We start from the raw sequence: 14763 nt of genomic DNA on the forward strand, positions 1-14763 counted from the left end.
AAACATCCAAAACAGACTATCTTCCAGCCTGTTTGTTACTTTGTATCCCGACTTTAGGTTACACGAAGATAAATTTTTTAACCTTTTTATTATTTTATTTGAATAATCTTTAGAATTGAGATTCCCAATTGCATCTCATTTCTCGATTTCGTCGCAAGGAAATCGATAGGCACAATTTCATCTTCGGTACTTATTTTGCATCGATCTACATAATATGTCTTTCCGTCTCAAGCTGCGCGGATCAACTGAATAGGTCGTTGCAGGTTTGCAAAACACGGCCGCGCGCGGTTCAAGATCTTGCGCGCGGGTCGGAGCGCGCCGCGCGTTGGCGCCCGGTAATGTAGACGATAACTACAGTTTATATTGATCTCTATCGGAACTACGAACCGACCGCGCGGCCATATGAACTAAGCCTTAAGGTAGACTCCTTTGAGATTTTGGTGTAATTAGATGATAAGAATGAATTAGAGGGATTATCATCGTTCGACAGCTGTAATACTATAATTGCTACTGTACTTATAAATTACTGCGCGCATGCAAGTCATTGTATTAATATTATTTTCAATTCGAATATTTGAAACAATAACACGTCTGTTGCGTTAGTTTTTAATTCAATACTTTGTCGATGTTAACTTAAATATTGATTAAGCCACCAATGTAAGGAATTCTTGCGAGGACTGAATTAGGGTTGGGATATATATAAGATATAGGAAGTTGTGAATTCCTTAGTTGCTATAATAATAATATATTTTTAAACTTAACATACATATACCTAGTTATACAAATAATCATGTCTCTAGTAGCCCTTCTGGATCATCAGCCATTAACATTTTTTCAAAGAATTGCTTTCTATGCACTAATGCAACATGTGGCTGTCGTAGTGTATAATTGACATTTCCTTTTACAGTGTACTTCCTCTCCCCTTCTGGTCCCATTAATTCTCGCAAAGCTTGATTTCTTGCCAGAAGTTTTTCATAAAAAACTACACCACTTTCAACATATTCTTTTCCAAGTTGAACAAGAGCTTTATCAGTACTAGTCTCATAATGAACTTCTGTTGCATCCTTTAACAGGAAATAAGTCCCTAATCCAAACAATCCAGTAATGGAATATAGCATAGCTCTCATTGCAACTGGAGCTGCATATAAATTAAGACGTTTATTTAAGTACATTGACAAATTATATACAAGAAAAACTGATATAAAAGGATATGAAGACTCAAACATAACTTTATTATTTTGAGTCATCAATATTTCTCTGCAAATTGCAAATTCCTGTACTTTCTCAGGAAGGATTAATGCTTCGCCAAGTTTTTTTCCAACTTCAGATGAAAGGTCAACGGGTTTCTGATTAACCTGATGAATAAATTAAGATTAAACTTGTGAACAGGAGAACACAATATTTGAGAAGAAACATTTTGTTGTGATGAACCTTAAATCTTAATATAGCAAAAATTTACTTGCATTTCAACTCACAATTCACATAAATTAAAAATCAATCTTGCTTTAACTAATAATATATTTTGAGAATGATTAAATTCTTTTTTATTATGTACATGTTACTTTAAATAGAAACAAGCTAAATTCACAAGATGGTCTGACAAGACACCTGGGAACTCACCTGAACATTATCTTTAGCTACATCATCTAAATTATTATAATTGAAATTGACTGGTATACCAATTAAAACACCGAACCTGGAACCTGTACTACCTAAAATAATAAATTATTTGAGTCTCTATTTCAAATTTAGTAAAATCAAGAAATAAAATTTATAATATACACACATAGACACAACATAATTTTTTTTATATATTACTAAATATACAGTTTATTTATTATTCTAAAAAAATTATTAAAAAAACAGAGGACATACCAGCATGAAACAAATCAAATCCAAATACAGTAAAAGGTTTTAATAATTTTCTTTGTACTTCAGGTACTTTGAGGATATCTAAACATCTCTGATACCTATCGCGAAGAGTTTTTGTTAAATCTACTGGTTTCCCTGCACTGTAAAAAATAAAAACAGGTACATGAAAACAAGGTTATATAACCAATTATGTTCATTCGTTTGATTATTTAAAAAAAAAAGGCAAAACAATTATTTCAATTACCTGTAGTAATGAACAAACTCCCTGTATTTATCAATTAAAAATGTGTGAGGAGTAAATCTTACTGCTGTTAGAGCTATGCCGGTTCCAGTCACAACCACAAAAGAGAATTTTCTTCCCTGGTCTGTTAAAAACCAGGATATTGGTCTTCGGGTAGTCATTGTCTTCAGAATCACAAAATAAAATAGTAAACTAAAATATCATTCATAAAACTAGATATTATATATTTTTATTAGGTTATTACAAATTAAAATAATACAGGCATATGAATCTTCAATGAAATAAACAATTTAAATTTTAAACCAGATTAGAGTACACACGACACTATGAAGTATGAGAATTGAGAGCCCTCACAGATGACAGCTGACGAAAGGATTAAATTTTTTTTTTAAATATTATGGAAATAGTTTATGATTATTTTTCTGTCTGAATCTTTTTTTTATGGCTCTGGTACGGATTATGCATTAGCCAGCGTCAAGTATAAGATTTTTAAAATTCGTGCTTTTTGCCTTAGAAATTCGACCATGTCCTCCATGTACGGTTTAGGCACCCACTCGGTACCGCACAACCCTCCCAAAGGCCGAGAACAAATTTAAATTAAATTAAAACTTGCCCTCGAACCGGGAATCGAACCCGGTACCCCTCATCTAGGTGCCACTTAATAAGACCGCTAGGCTATGAGGCCCCTTCTCTAAATCTTAAAATGATATTAAAATTAGAAACCGGTAACCGGTTACCGGTCAGAATGTCAGGCGATCTAGTAAGTAGTAAGTATGTATAATGTATATAGTAAGTAGTAACTCGTAAGTTGTTACTTGTTACTAGTAACACTGGAAAGACCGCCAAAATAACCAAATGCTAACCTAAAACAGGAAAAATACAAAATGTTTATTGTTTTTGCTTTGTGTACATAAAAATGTTATTTGCTAAGTACAAAACATAATAAATAATGCGGACAAGTTAAATGATGATATATAGTATTTTAATTATGCTATTAAATTTTTCTTAATATAATTTAATATAGACCAACATTAAAGTTCAAGAATACCACAAAATTGCTCGCAAATGGTAAAGAAACAGAGGAATTAGCGAGAAATGAAAGGTTTATTCTATACGTAAAGAACATTGATGTAAATATGCAACTTTTGGAAGAACTAAGTAATTTGCAGCTGCAGTTCCTGGACTATGATTGGGTTCAATCTATATATGATTCTGAGTTCTTTGAATTTGGCGATTTGCCTTCTGAATTTCAAAATGCTATTGACTCTTCAGATGTAAACTTAACTTTACAAAATGTAATCCATGCAATTGATGATTGGTTATCTTGTAAAGATAATTCTGATGATGATTCTTCATGGGTGACACTCTCTAATCAAGTCAATCATAAGAATTTATTAGCCCTATTAGGCTATTATATTGACTGTGGAAATAAAAATATATTTCCTACTGAGGCTAGAAATAATGCAATGTGGGCATCTCGGCTCTATTTTAAGCTCTTATCTATACCTGGATATAAAGCCTACCATATTTATCACTCTCAACTATTTGCACACACTCTCACCTGTTTAAGTTACCCAAAAACTGTATGTGAAAATGAAGATAACTTTTTTAATCCTACACAATTGATAAGAGTAGTAAACTCTATTATTAAAGAACTAAATGAGTTTGTCCATGAGTTGAAAACTGTCATTGTGAAACTACAACTAAGTCCAGGAGACATAAACTTTGAGGATATTCTATCTAATCTGATTGATATCACTGGTGGATCTATTGTCACAAAATTGAATATAGGTATGTGGTAAATCAATAACTTGACAACAACCTAGCCTTTTTACTAAATTGTGCTATTTAAACTACAGCCTCAAAGCTTAGCAGCCTTAGATTTAGCTGTAGCTTTAAATTCAACATTATTTTTAAGGTAATCTTATGGGTTTGAATTACACTATGATTGTGTGAGTGTGTGGATGATGTTGACATAATGTTGAACTACACGTTAAAGATTTGACCTTTTAGCTGGTTAGTTGAATGGTATCATTAGTATTAAAAGGATCTTAAATATTTGGCTAATAAAGGTTTAAAATATTAATATATTTGTCTTGTTATTATGTTTCAGATAAGATAGAGCTAGCAAATTTATCCAAGGTTGTATATGAAGTTATTGACTTCATAATCTGCACTGCAGATGGCGAACCAAATGCTTTAGCAATTAAGTTATTGTTCAAGGCTATGCTTCCAAAATTTATTGCAGCATCATTAGACCATAAACAAGCTAATGTATGTAAATGTTAGCATTTGAAAGTAAATTAATCCTAGTTTTTATATGAATATAAGATACTTAATTTTTTAGTGACATAAACTCAAGAAATATAAAACATTTTCATTATAAATACCTAGTGTTTTATATTTTAATTCTATTTTTCAGAATATTGTAAGAGCGTCATATGTGGCATACTCTGGACTCATCTTAAGTAAATATGGTAAAACTGCACTTTCTAGTTATGTAGTGCTCTTGCAACATTTAACTTATTCCTTGGACGGATTGGTAAGCAATTTATTATAGATGTAATGATCATACAATTCACAGGAGCAATGTCTGTTACTCTATTGCACTTGAAACAAATGTTTGGAATAGAGATTCTAGAATTCTGAACTAACAATATAATCTATATACTGAAAGACTATAGCTACTTCCTACAAGGACACGCTAGAGAGACAATCTTTCTATTTGGGTAGGCCTAAAATCCCTACACAGACCATGTTTCTGTTTCATTATCTGATACTTTTATTAATGTTTTGTACAAAGTTTTGTTACAACAAGACAGGCTGACACATTTTTGAATTTGTTACATTCATACTTTTAAAATTAGCCTGCCAATTGAAACAATAATTATTGTTCCCTTCAAACCCAGCTATCAACAGCAAATTTTTCGTTTTCGAACCTCATTGTTAGGATCTTAGAGCAGTGTTGGCTTTGAGGCTTCAGCGTGCCACTCTCATTCCTGAGGTCGTAGGTTCGAGGTTGTGCACCAATGCATTTTTGTCTGCGCATTTAACATTAACATTGAAGGAAAACATCGTGAGGCTGGATATGGCATAGGAGGCTGACCATGCCTATTAGATTGACAAATGATCACGAAACAAATAATGAAATCTGAGGCTCAGACCTAAGAAGGTTGTAGCGCCACTGCTTTTTTGTTGTCGGGATTAAACATAGCATTATCATTTCATAGGAAAAGGCTGAAGTTCGACAGACACGGATTTCACTGGTAGTTGGTCTAATGAGTCTCTTGCCACAGAGATCATATTCCACCACAGTCAAATGGCTTCTCAAGTTAACAACTACTGCAAAAGTACCTCATCGACAGGTGGCAATGGTATAAAATTGACATGATTTGTATATTTATTTATAAGTTCTAAAAAAACACGCATGCCTAAATATATACAAATTTCACACACACAGACATCAATTATATTTGCACAGCACAAGCAAAGTTTTGCTGTGTTTAGTTGTTAGAACATGGAAATTAAAATTTATAAACGGCTCAAATGTTCTCCCTTTGGAGTAGTTGGAAACATTTGGGCCGTGGGGTACAAGTGCGCAGGCGCTAATTAAAGATTTAATTTGGCGCCTGATAGATAGTACTGGTGACCCTAGAGCTCACAATACACTATACAGTGGTAGAATACAATATTTATTTATTGCGCTATCGTACACAAACATGACAATTTATATTACATTAAATACGACAAAACGCGTTTTTCAAGATGGCGGCTGAAGCGCACCTTAAGTCATGACGCCAACTTGGATTTACATTCAGGGGACACCCCTGAACATATTTCAAAAAAAATCCGTTCTCTAGAACGTTGCATTACGAACCTACTGTTTTGGTTGGGGCGCTTCGACTATTTGACATACATAGATAGTGATAAGCATCGACTTTAAATCTTATTCTTATATTTTATTAGATTATCTCTATATAGTCTAGTCTATCTCGCTCTATCTCTATTTAGTCCTTAACTAAATCACTTACTTAAAACTGTTTTCCATTTTAGTAGTATAATAGGTAAATATGATTTATGGTTTCAGGAAATATTAGCTCAGCTCTTACCAAATGACGCAGAGAAACGGAATTCGGATTCTGGAATCGAAAGCCGAAAGACATCTATTGAAGATAATTTAGAAGGTATTATATTTTTTAATAAAGTAGGTATTTTTATAGAAACTGTTACAAGTGAAAACTTAAGGTTTTCACATTCAATTATTATGCATTAATAAAGCCTCATACCAAAAAAGGTAACAATAATATTTAAAGTTTCCTTTCAAAAAGGTTATCAGAACAATACTGATACATTATTACTGCTCAATAAAATAAACTTAAACACTTACAACTAGTTGCCAAGGGCCATGGTATGAGCTGCTCGCTGGTATATACAGGGGCTCGAGACAAAATCACTTTGCAACGGGCGTGACCCACTAACGACAAACGAATTTGTATGGAAATGGTCACGTGACAAAGCGTGAGCTAATTACATTCTCATACAAATTCGTTTAGTGGATCACGTTTGTCGTAAGGTGATTTTGTCTCAAGCCCCTGGAACAACATATTCATATTATGGTTCATAATAAGTATTTCGATTAATTTTTAACTGATTCTTTCCAGTACATGATAATAATAAGGAAGCAGTAGTAGATACTGAAAAGGACCAAGGGAATACAATGGAAGAGGACAGTCAATCACAGTCATCAATATCAGAGGTAACGGTGTAAATGGTCACAATAATTGTACAGTCTCTCAGAACAATATCTCTCCCAATAGTCTCGGGTGAATCTGGTCACCAACACAGGAATGTCCTAGTGCGAGGACCAGCGACTGTAAAATATTTAGTTTTAAAAAATTCTCGCGAAGATTATTTTGTAGAAGATTTTTCCTCTTTGTGGAAGCCAGTAGAAGTATTTTCGAATCAATACGACTTAGAGCCCTTCAAGAAAACAGCGTACAATTCCCTGAAAGGTCGGCAACACACCCGCTAGCCGTCGGCGACAAGTGTCCATGGACGACGCTTATCATTTTATTCAAAGTGACCCACCCGCCTGATCGTTTGGCTTCTCCTGTCCTGTCTCATCAAAAAAAGCAGTTTAACATTTTATTTTTATCCAAAAAAAAAAATTCAAATTGCCAATGGCTAAAGTCATTAATTTTTGTTACTAAGATGTGTTCTCTTTAAATTATATAATTGATGCGATTTCTATTTCTATTCTTAGACATAAAACTTCTTTACGCGACTTCGTTCACTTATACATAATATGACGTTTCGATTTATATCCACCAATTGTACTAGGAAATAGTAGTAGGCGCTACCATTGGCGTTGCCCTCAAATTTCTGTATCTAATTCAAAATTATAAAGTTATTTATTTATCAATAGGCAAGTAGGTGATCAGCCTTCTGTCTGCCACATGCCATTTTTCTGCATCCTCGAGCGAGTCTTAAATGCGCACATAGCTAGTCAAATATTTGTAACATTTTTGTTCCAGTTTGATATAGACCCATCAGAAGATTTATCTGGTCTAATAAACCAGCGCCGGCATTGCGTCCCTCATGGAGAAATAGTACGTGCGATATACGAACGCATAAGTGACGTATCGGGCACGCTGCGTGCACGGGCGATCGCCATACTCACAGATTTACTTGGATCTGACCATGATCCGATTATTGAAGCTATGAGGGTGCGTAAAAAGTGATTTATATAAATACTTTATTAATAAATAGACTGATTTAAGTGATAAGATGTAAGTGAATACGTAACAGCCTGGCCACGGGACATTCGCCGACGCGAATATTCGCGCGGTGCGAACAGCGATGCGTCTAGCGACTGAAATAAACTCATAGCAATGTACTAATCAAGCCACGCGCAACGGCGACCAGCGATGCGACCAACGAAATGTACCGAGCGAATCGCGCGGGCGACTGACGTCGCGACGGGCGAGCGAAACAAATGCATGAATCAGTACGGTGCAAGCCACGGAGTCGAGCGGCAGTCGCGGCGAATAGAGAAGGGAATAAATAAGTTTAGTCGTGGTCGCGGCGAAAAATGAATACAGAGTTTTTTGTTACTGAAATACTGGCAAGACCAGCTATTTGGAAGTCTGGCCATCCACAGCATTAATTTAATATACCTTAATCTCAAAAACAATTTTTCAGCGGCACTTAAAATTCTATTTGCATTAACTTTTTTCTCCAATTCTGGTTGAATATTCATAAGAATATAATTGAAGGTTTCAATACTCATTCTGGTATACTCAAAAAAATAATTCTGGATATATTCTGAATTTCTCATACTTCTTGTGGAATTCTCCACAATTTCTCCAAATATTAGGTCTTGCACCAAAAGCTATTACTTTCCAAGCAATATCGAGATGATTTCGATAAAGACATTTCGCTGTCGAACTTCCTTACTGGTCGCGGCGGCAAACGTGACTGGTCCGTGGCCTGCAAACGGCCCCGCGCGAATGGTCGCCTCGCCTCCCGCATCGCCGTTCGCACCGCCGTTCCCCGTGGCCAGGCCGTAAGAGTATTTTTGTGTAAGCTCTTCGTAAGGTTACTTTTTTTTAATTTTAATGTTTAATTTATAAACCTTACCTACAGAAACGTAAAAAGTTATCTCAATGTTGCCCTTGCTTTTAGACACGTTTCATTAATTTTAATAGATTAAATTTCATATTAATTGCGTATTATCTATTAAATTTTTAAAGTCTTAAATACTGAAAATTGTTTGATTTATTACAGATAGTTATTTTTTTTATAACATTACATTGAAGTTATGGGTCATTAGATGTTACTCTTTCACTAAGCATTTCCGAGCCATAGTTTAAAATCAAAATTTAGTTTCTACTATGAATCTGAGACCGGCTATTTATACATATAGTTTCTAAAACAAACACAAAGTATTTGGTTTTAAAATGTAGTTTAAATGCTAGGATCTAAGCGGCGACGGAACACAGTGTCAACTTGCGAAAGCGGCCACCCGTTGTTCGTCTGACGAGCGCGCAGCCGTACGCAAGGCGGCCGTGTCGCTCATACATCGGCTGCTCGTGAGAAACCCTCATCCTACACATTACTCGGTAAGTCTGTGAACCTGTCTCTACTGTGTGATATTTTGTATATGTTATACGAGTGTAAATTTATGTCTTTGTGTGTGTTTACGTGAATTAATTAAATTATTAGAAGCACGTTAAAGGCAAATTATATAAGCTTTAGTCAATTTTATATTATACAGAGTCCTGTAAATAATAAAACATTAATGGCCACACACACTAACGCGCATGCGCTAAAGCACGTACATGTCATCGACAAAAAATGTGAGACATTTAGTTTAATAGAGTTTATAATTTCTATTTAGTTTAAATTTAATTTATTTTGGCTGTTTTGCCTATATTTTTGTTCTTTCCTTTTGTGTTTTTTTTACCTTGCTTGTTTGTAATTTCTATGTTTTAATTTAATAATGGATGTGTAGTTGTGTAAATTTTTTAACACTTTATTGTATTTTTTAAATGCATGTAGTTTCAGAACTTTTAATTAAATGCAATAAAATAACAAATTAAACTCCACTTACTGTCACTCAATTTATACTTTCTAAAACGTCGAACTTACTCGACTTTGGTTTGCTTCGGAGTACATACATTGGAACATTTCTTTCGATATAACGATGGCAATACGACTATGAAAATGCGCAGTCCCTAAGCGTCTCTATAAAGAAAGTATACTGTATTGAGGAAAGAAATACAGTCAAAACCGTTTATAACGACATCGTTTACAACGACCTATCGGTTATTACGACCAGATTGTATGGTCCCGTCCGAATCCCTAGTAAACTATTCAGTAAACAAACCGCTTATAACAACATCGGATACAGCGACATATCGCTTACAACGACGAAATTTTATCGATATTCATCGGCTATAACGACCAACCGCTTCTTGTCTCAGCAAAACAAAACAATACAAGCGATTTTAAATCTTATTTATAAGCATTGAATGAATATTAGGCATATTATTACCTACGCACTTTCTCCCGCCTCATCCGAACCTCTTCCCGGCCATGTGATCTTGTATACTTTACACATGTTTAGTTCGCTAATTGACTGCGTGACAGTTTGATTTAAAAGTGTTTGTATTGTTTAGACTGTGCAATTGTGCATTTATGTAACACACAATGTCATGTCGCAAAAAAAGCGAAAAGTGTTTTCTATTGAATAAAAATCTCATGTCATATGGACATATGAGACTGGGCTAAAAATAAACAGACCAAAATGACTGATTACTTTTGTCGTAATAAATATTTTTGTTTCTTTTTTGACTCCTTTACTTAATATTAACATAACATATTATAAAACATACCTACCTATTCTAGATAGATAACTATGATAATATAACTATGTACATACATATGTACTGTACTTGTGTATATGACATTGCTTATAACGACTATCGGATATAACGTCGGCAACTATACGGTCCCTTCAATGTCGTTATAAACGGTTTTGACTGTAGTATTATTAAGTAACTCCCCAGTCTTCAGTATTAAGTAAAGTTCTGATTCAAATCCTTAAAACTGTTTACACTATCTAAATGAGTAGGCTAGAATAATTTCGTTTTTATTCGGTCGAAGTTTAATATTACGAAATAAAATAAATTTGCAGACTTTAGTATCTCTTTGCCGCGACGCCAGTATCCTGGTACGTGGCGCAGCCGTCAATGCTTTGGCAGATGTAGCGCTGAACAATCCAACTAAACTCTCACTCAACGCCTTCCTAACTGGGCCAATGCACCAACTGTCTGACCCGGAAGCTAAGGTAATATTATGATTTATTCTGTCATAAGAGCAGTGTTAATTTACTAGCTTCAGCGTTCGACTCTCATCCCTGAGGTCGTAGGTTCGATCCCCGGCTGTGCACCAATGGACTTTCTTTCTATGTGCGCATTTAATATTCGAACGAAAAGTAAGACATCCTGACAAAACCGGCTTGCCATAGACCCAAAAAGTCTACGGCGTGTGTCAGGCTCAGGAGGCCGATCACCTACTAGCCTATTAGATTGACTAATTATCATGAAACAGATACATAAATATGAGGCCCAGACCTAAAAAGGTTTTAGCGCTACTGATTTATTTTTATTTATTACTATCCTGTCAAAAGACATAATCTTAATGATTCGATAGGAACACTACTATAAACTAAGTAATGAAAATTTTTTATCAGAAAAAGTATGAAACGTTCATATATATATATATATATTTTCTTTAAAACATGTTTAATAAAAAAACCTTCCATTAATAATTGAAGTTTCAAATAAAATAAAAAAATTGTTTATTTTAGGTTAGAAAAGTTCTATTTGCATGTTACTTTAATTAAGGACGTAAAAATGTTGAAATGAAGAAATTTAATAGTAAGTAAATTCAACTAGCGTCGGTACTCTATAATTTCCAATAGCGACCCGGGTTTTGTAACTAATTTCGATATAATTCTTTCAATATATGGGATTTAAAAATGTATAGTATTAATTACCAGAATTAACAAGTTTTATAAGCGGAAATTATAATTTAAAAAGTTATAAAAACATTGATTTTTGTTTATATTTATTGAAAACAGATACAAGAACAAGTAATAAACCTTGCCCAAGCCATCATAGTGGCGCCCTTGCAAAAGTTCGATCCGGCAAATACCGACGAATGCCTCCCTTGGAGTTTCTTGGCGGGCATCGTGAGACTTAATATGAGGAAACATCTTCAGAAAGCTTGCATGCTTCTTGTGAAATCTTCAAACAGTATTAAGTGAGTAGTAATGATTCGTTAAAATTTAATAGCGTTTTAGGGAACGTTCAAGTATTACGTCACGCAATTTTTGGAGATTCTTGACCCCCCCCCATATAACGTGCCGTAACGTTTTTCTGTACCCAATAGTAAAACTTCGTGACCACCTAGTTAATTTTTATACATTAAAGTTACGATTATCTGGTGTAAAGTACTGGAAAGTCGAAAATAATATTAACAATACCGCGTAATTAAACGCGGGATTGAATCCCCACCCCGCATCGTAACGTTTCACAAAATGACCCCCCCCCCAAATTTGTTACGTAATACTTTAACGCTCCCTTATCATAAATAGTATTAGAAATTTTGTCCAAACTTGCGACTTGCCAATATTGTATTGAATCACAATAATTTAGCCACAAAATTTTTCTAAGATAAATTTTATTTTATTCTCACGTTTTAACAAAGTTAAACTAAATTAAATCTAACCGTATTAAACCATTGATTTTTGAAGTTATACTTCTTTAGGCGCGTTATGAAAAATTGATGAGAGTGAAATTTTACGATGCGCGCGCACCGTTACACAAAATTAATAGAATGAAGTTGCCTACGGAAGATGCTACGGCATTGGACATAATTAAAAAAAAAACATTCGAATAATAATAGAATTTATGTAAGAGAATAATAATAAATATTTATTTATTTAATTTTTCAAATGTAAACTGAACTTTATTGACTATAATGACACCTTTTCCAGTCTTTGATTATTTAATTATAATAAATTATTTGCATGCAATCAAAAACTATTTTTAATAATGCCAAAGAAGTATAACTTCTTACGCGCGTACATAAGTACACGCACCCTTTTTTTTAGTAGTAAATAGTACACATAGCGCCATCTAGTGAGTTATGTAAGCCACATGTATTAGTTAAATGACTTTCAATAAATCAGTTCAGTTCGTTCCAAGTCAAACAACAGACGCACATTATGGGCCCAGCACGGTTCCACTGCGTGTTGTTTCATGAGCCATAAATGGCATAAAAATTTATATTTAATTTTTCAGTCATCGGTTAGTTGACCTAGTGAGCACGCATCTTGGCGTGCTGTCAGACGCGCGTGACCTACAAAGCCTCGTGTTATTAACAAGCGTAGCGAGACACGTCGAATACAACGATGTAGCTTTTCTACTCGACTATTATTACAAACTGGCAGGTACTGGTCAGGTAAGAAAAACTTTTAAGTTCATCAAATGCTTCTAGGCGTTCGTCAAAATAAAACGCATACAACATCAAACTTACGCATTAACTTAAAGGAATTAGAACGAATTTTTTAGGAGAATTCAAAGGAATATTTATTTATTTATACTTCATTGCCATAATACACATAATTATACATATAAAAAAACAAAAAGTAAGTAGGTTACATAAATTATTAGGCAACGGGCGGCCTTATCCCTAACAAGCGATTTCTTCCAGGCAACCCTAATAAGGAACACAAAAAAAAACACCTACAGAGGGTAAAGTATAAGAAATGCATAATTAATTAACAAAAGATACTAAAAATAACATGCAACTGAAACTAAAATTAAATAAAATAAAATCTAAAGAAAAAATATAAATAATAGCATGTTGACTCACAATTAATATAAAAAAGTAGTAGCTAATCACGAGGCAGAAAGAAAATGATCAAAAAGGAGAATAATGAAATAATCTAGCTAATAATACTTATAAGTTATCTGTTACTAAACTATTGCTCTGGTTTGTCAAAATTATAACCGTGTGCGCATATTTTTTAATCCCACAAACATATCTATAGTAGATATAACATCGTTACCATGGTAACAAATACAGTACCCACTTTAATTCACGTTTTATAATACGAATGAATTGCAGGAGCGTGAACGCGATTGTCGCCTTATGCCGTTGGTAGTAGAGCTGATATCTCTATGGTCCCGCTTCGTAGAGGATGGGGCAAGAAAAACATTACGCGACCATCTCATACAAAGAATTCAAATTGATGCAGGTACTAGATCAATATTTTAATATTAAACAATCATTTAATAATAATTTGCGTAGAACATTCGAGTTATTGCAATAGTTACCTAAAATAAACATACGATTCGATATCACTTATTATTTAATATCTACGATATTTTTACCGTTACTATACAATAAAAAAAATGTGTATGTGTACAAAGTACACATGTCAGAAGTGAAACTTCTGTGGCAAACTAATCTTGTAAGTGTTGTTCATATTTATACAAATCTAAAAGTTTAGATTTCCGATACTTAGAGGGACGGAAAAAGGAAGATATGTTAGGAATTTCATGAATTTAATTGTCATTAAAATATTAAGTTTCGAATAATAAAAAATGTGGCGGTAAATTTTTTTCCAACGCCGATAAAGAAGTTTGACTCCAAAAAGCAACATGGCGCGTAACCGAAAAACGTGACGATTTGCTACAAAATTTCTCCCATACGTCGATAAACAAGTTTCACTTCAATAAAACTTCTGACGTTTCGCATACATTCCACTTACTCGGTAGACTTTTTATTAAATGTCACCTATGATCGTCTAGTTGCTAGTTCTACCTAATTTCCCATAGGTACCTGGAATAATAATGGGGCAATTAAATGCGTCTTAGTTACGGGCAAACGGGCAGGAGGCTCATCGGATGGTAAGTGTTACCGCCGCCCATGGATATTCTCAATGCCAGAGGGCTCGCGAGTGCGTTAACGGTCTTTTAAGAATTGATACGCTCTTTTCTTGAAGGACCCTAAGTCGAATTTATTCGGAAATATGTACTTCAGTAGCAGCTGGTTCCACATAGTGGTTCCAAACG

General features: G+C 34.2%; 2 protein-coding genes across 3 annotated transcripts in view; one reads left to right on the forward strand and one right to left on the reverse strand.

Moving 5' to 3' along the window:
* LOC125052291 (condensin-2 complex subunit D3-like) overlaps positions 1 to 14763 on the forward strand; it is a 42006-nt gene that overhangs the window by 18499 nt on the left and 8744 nt on the right. The window contains exons 1-12 of one of the 2 annotated variants that reach the window (XM_047653037.1): positions 2930 to 3904; positions 4227 to 4387; positions 4536 to 4655; positions 5344 to 5487; positions 6201 to 6297; positions 6775 to 6869; positions 7648 to 7839; positions 9091 to 9234; positions 10812 to 10964; positions 11760 to 11941; positions 12985 to 13144; positions 13814 to 13943. In XM_047653037.1, coding sequence (XP_047508993.1) covers positions 3250 to 3904; positions 4227 to 4387; positions 4536 to 4655; positions 5344 to 5487; positions 6201 to 6297; positions 6775 to 6869; positions 7648 to 7839; positions 9091 to 9234; positions 10812 to 10964; positions 11760 to 11941; positions 12985 to 13144; positions 13814 to 13943 — 2233 coding nt within the window. In that variant the 5' untranslated portion in view covers positions 2930 to 3249. Of the gene's footprint in view, positions 1 to 2929; positions 3905 to 4226; positions 4388 to 4535; positions 4656 to 5343; positions 5488 to 6200; positions 6298 to 6774; positions 6870 to 7647; positions 7840 to 9090; positions 9235 to 10811; positions 10965 to 11759; positions 11942 to 12984; positions 13145 to 13813; positions 13944 to 14763 lie in introns of those variants that run through there. The other variant, XM_047653038.1, reaches the window with a different exon arrangement.
* LOC125052296 (transmembrane protein 177) lies at positions 593 to 2513 on the reverse strand. The gene is made up of 4 exons (XM_047653045.1): positions 2117 to 2513; positions 1876 to 2012; positions 1621 to 1712; positions 593 to 1355 (listed from the first exon to the last, which is right to left on the reverse strand). Exons 1-4 carry the CDS (start codon positions 2272 to 2274, stop codon positions 789 to 791), a joined length of 954 nt encoding a protein of 317 aa, XP_047509001.1. The 5' UTR covers positions 2275 to 2513; the 3' UTR covers positions 593 to 788.

This window comes from Pieris napi, chromosome 9, assembly GCF_905475465.1.
Source record: "Pieris napi chromosome 9, ilPieNapi1.2, whole genome shotgun sequence".
In the NCBI taxonomy this organism is placed as follows: Eukaryota; Metazoa; Arthropoda; class Insecta; order Lepidoptera; family Pieridae; genus Pieris; species Pieris napi.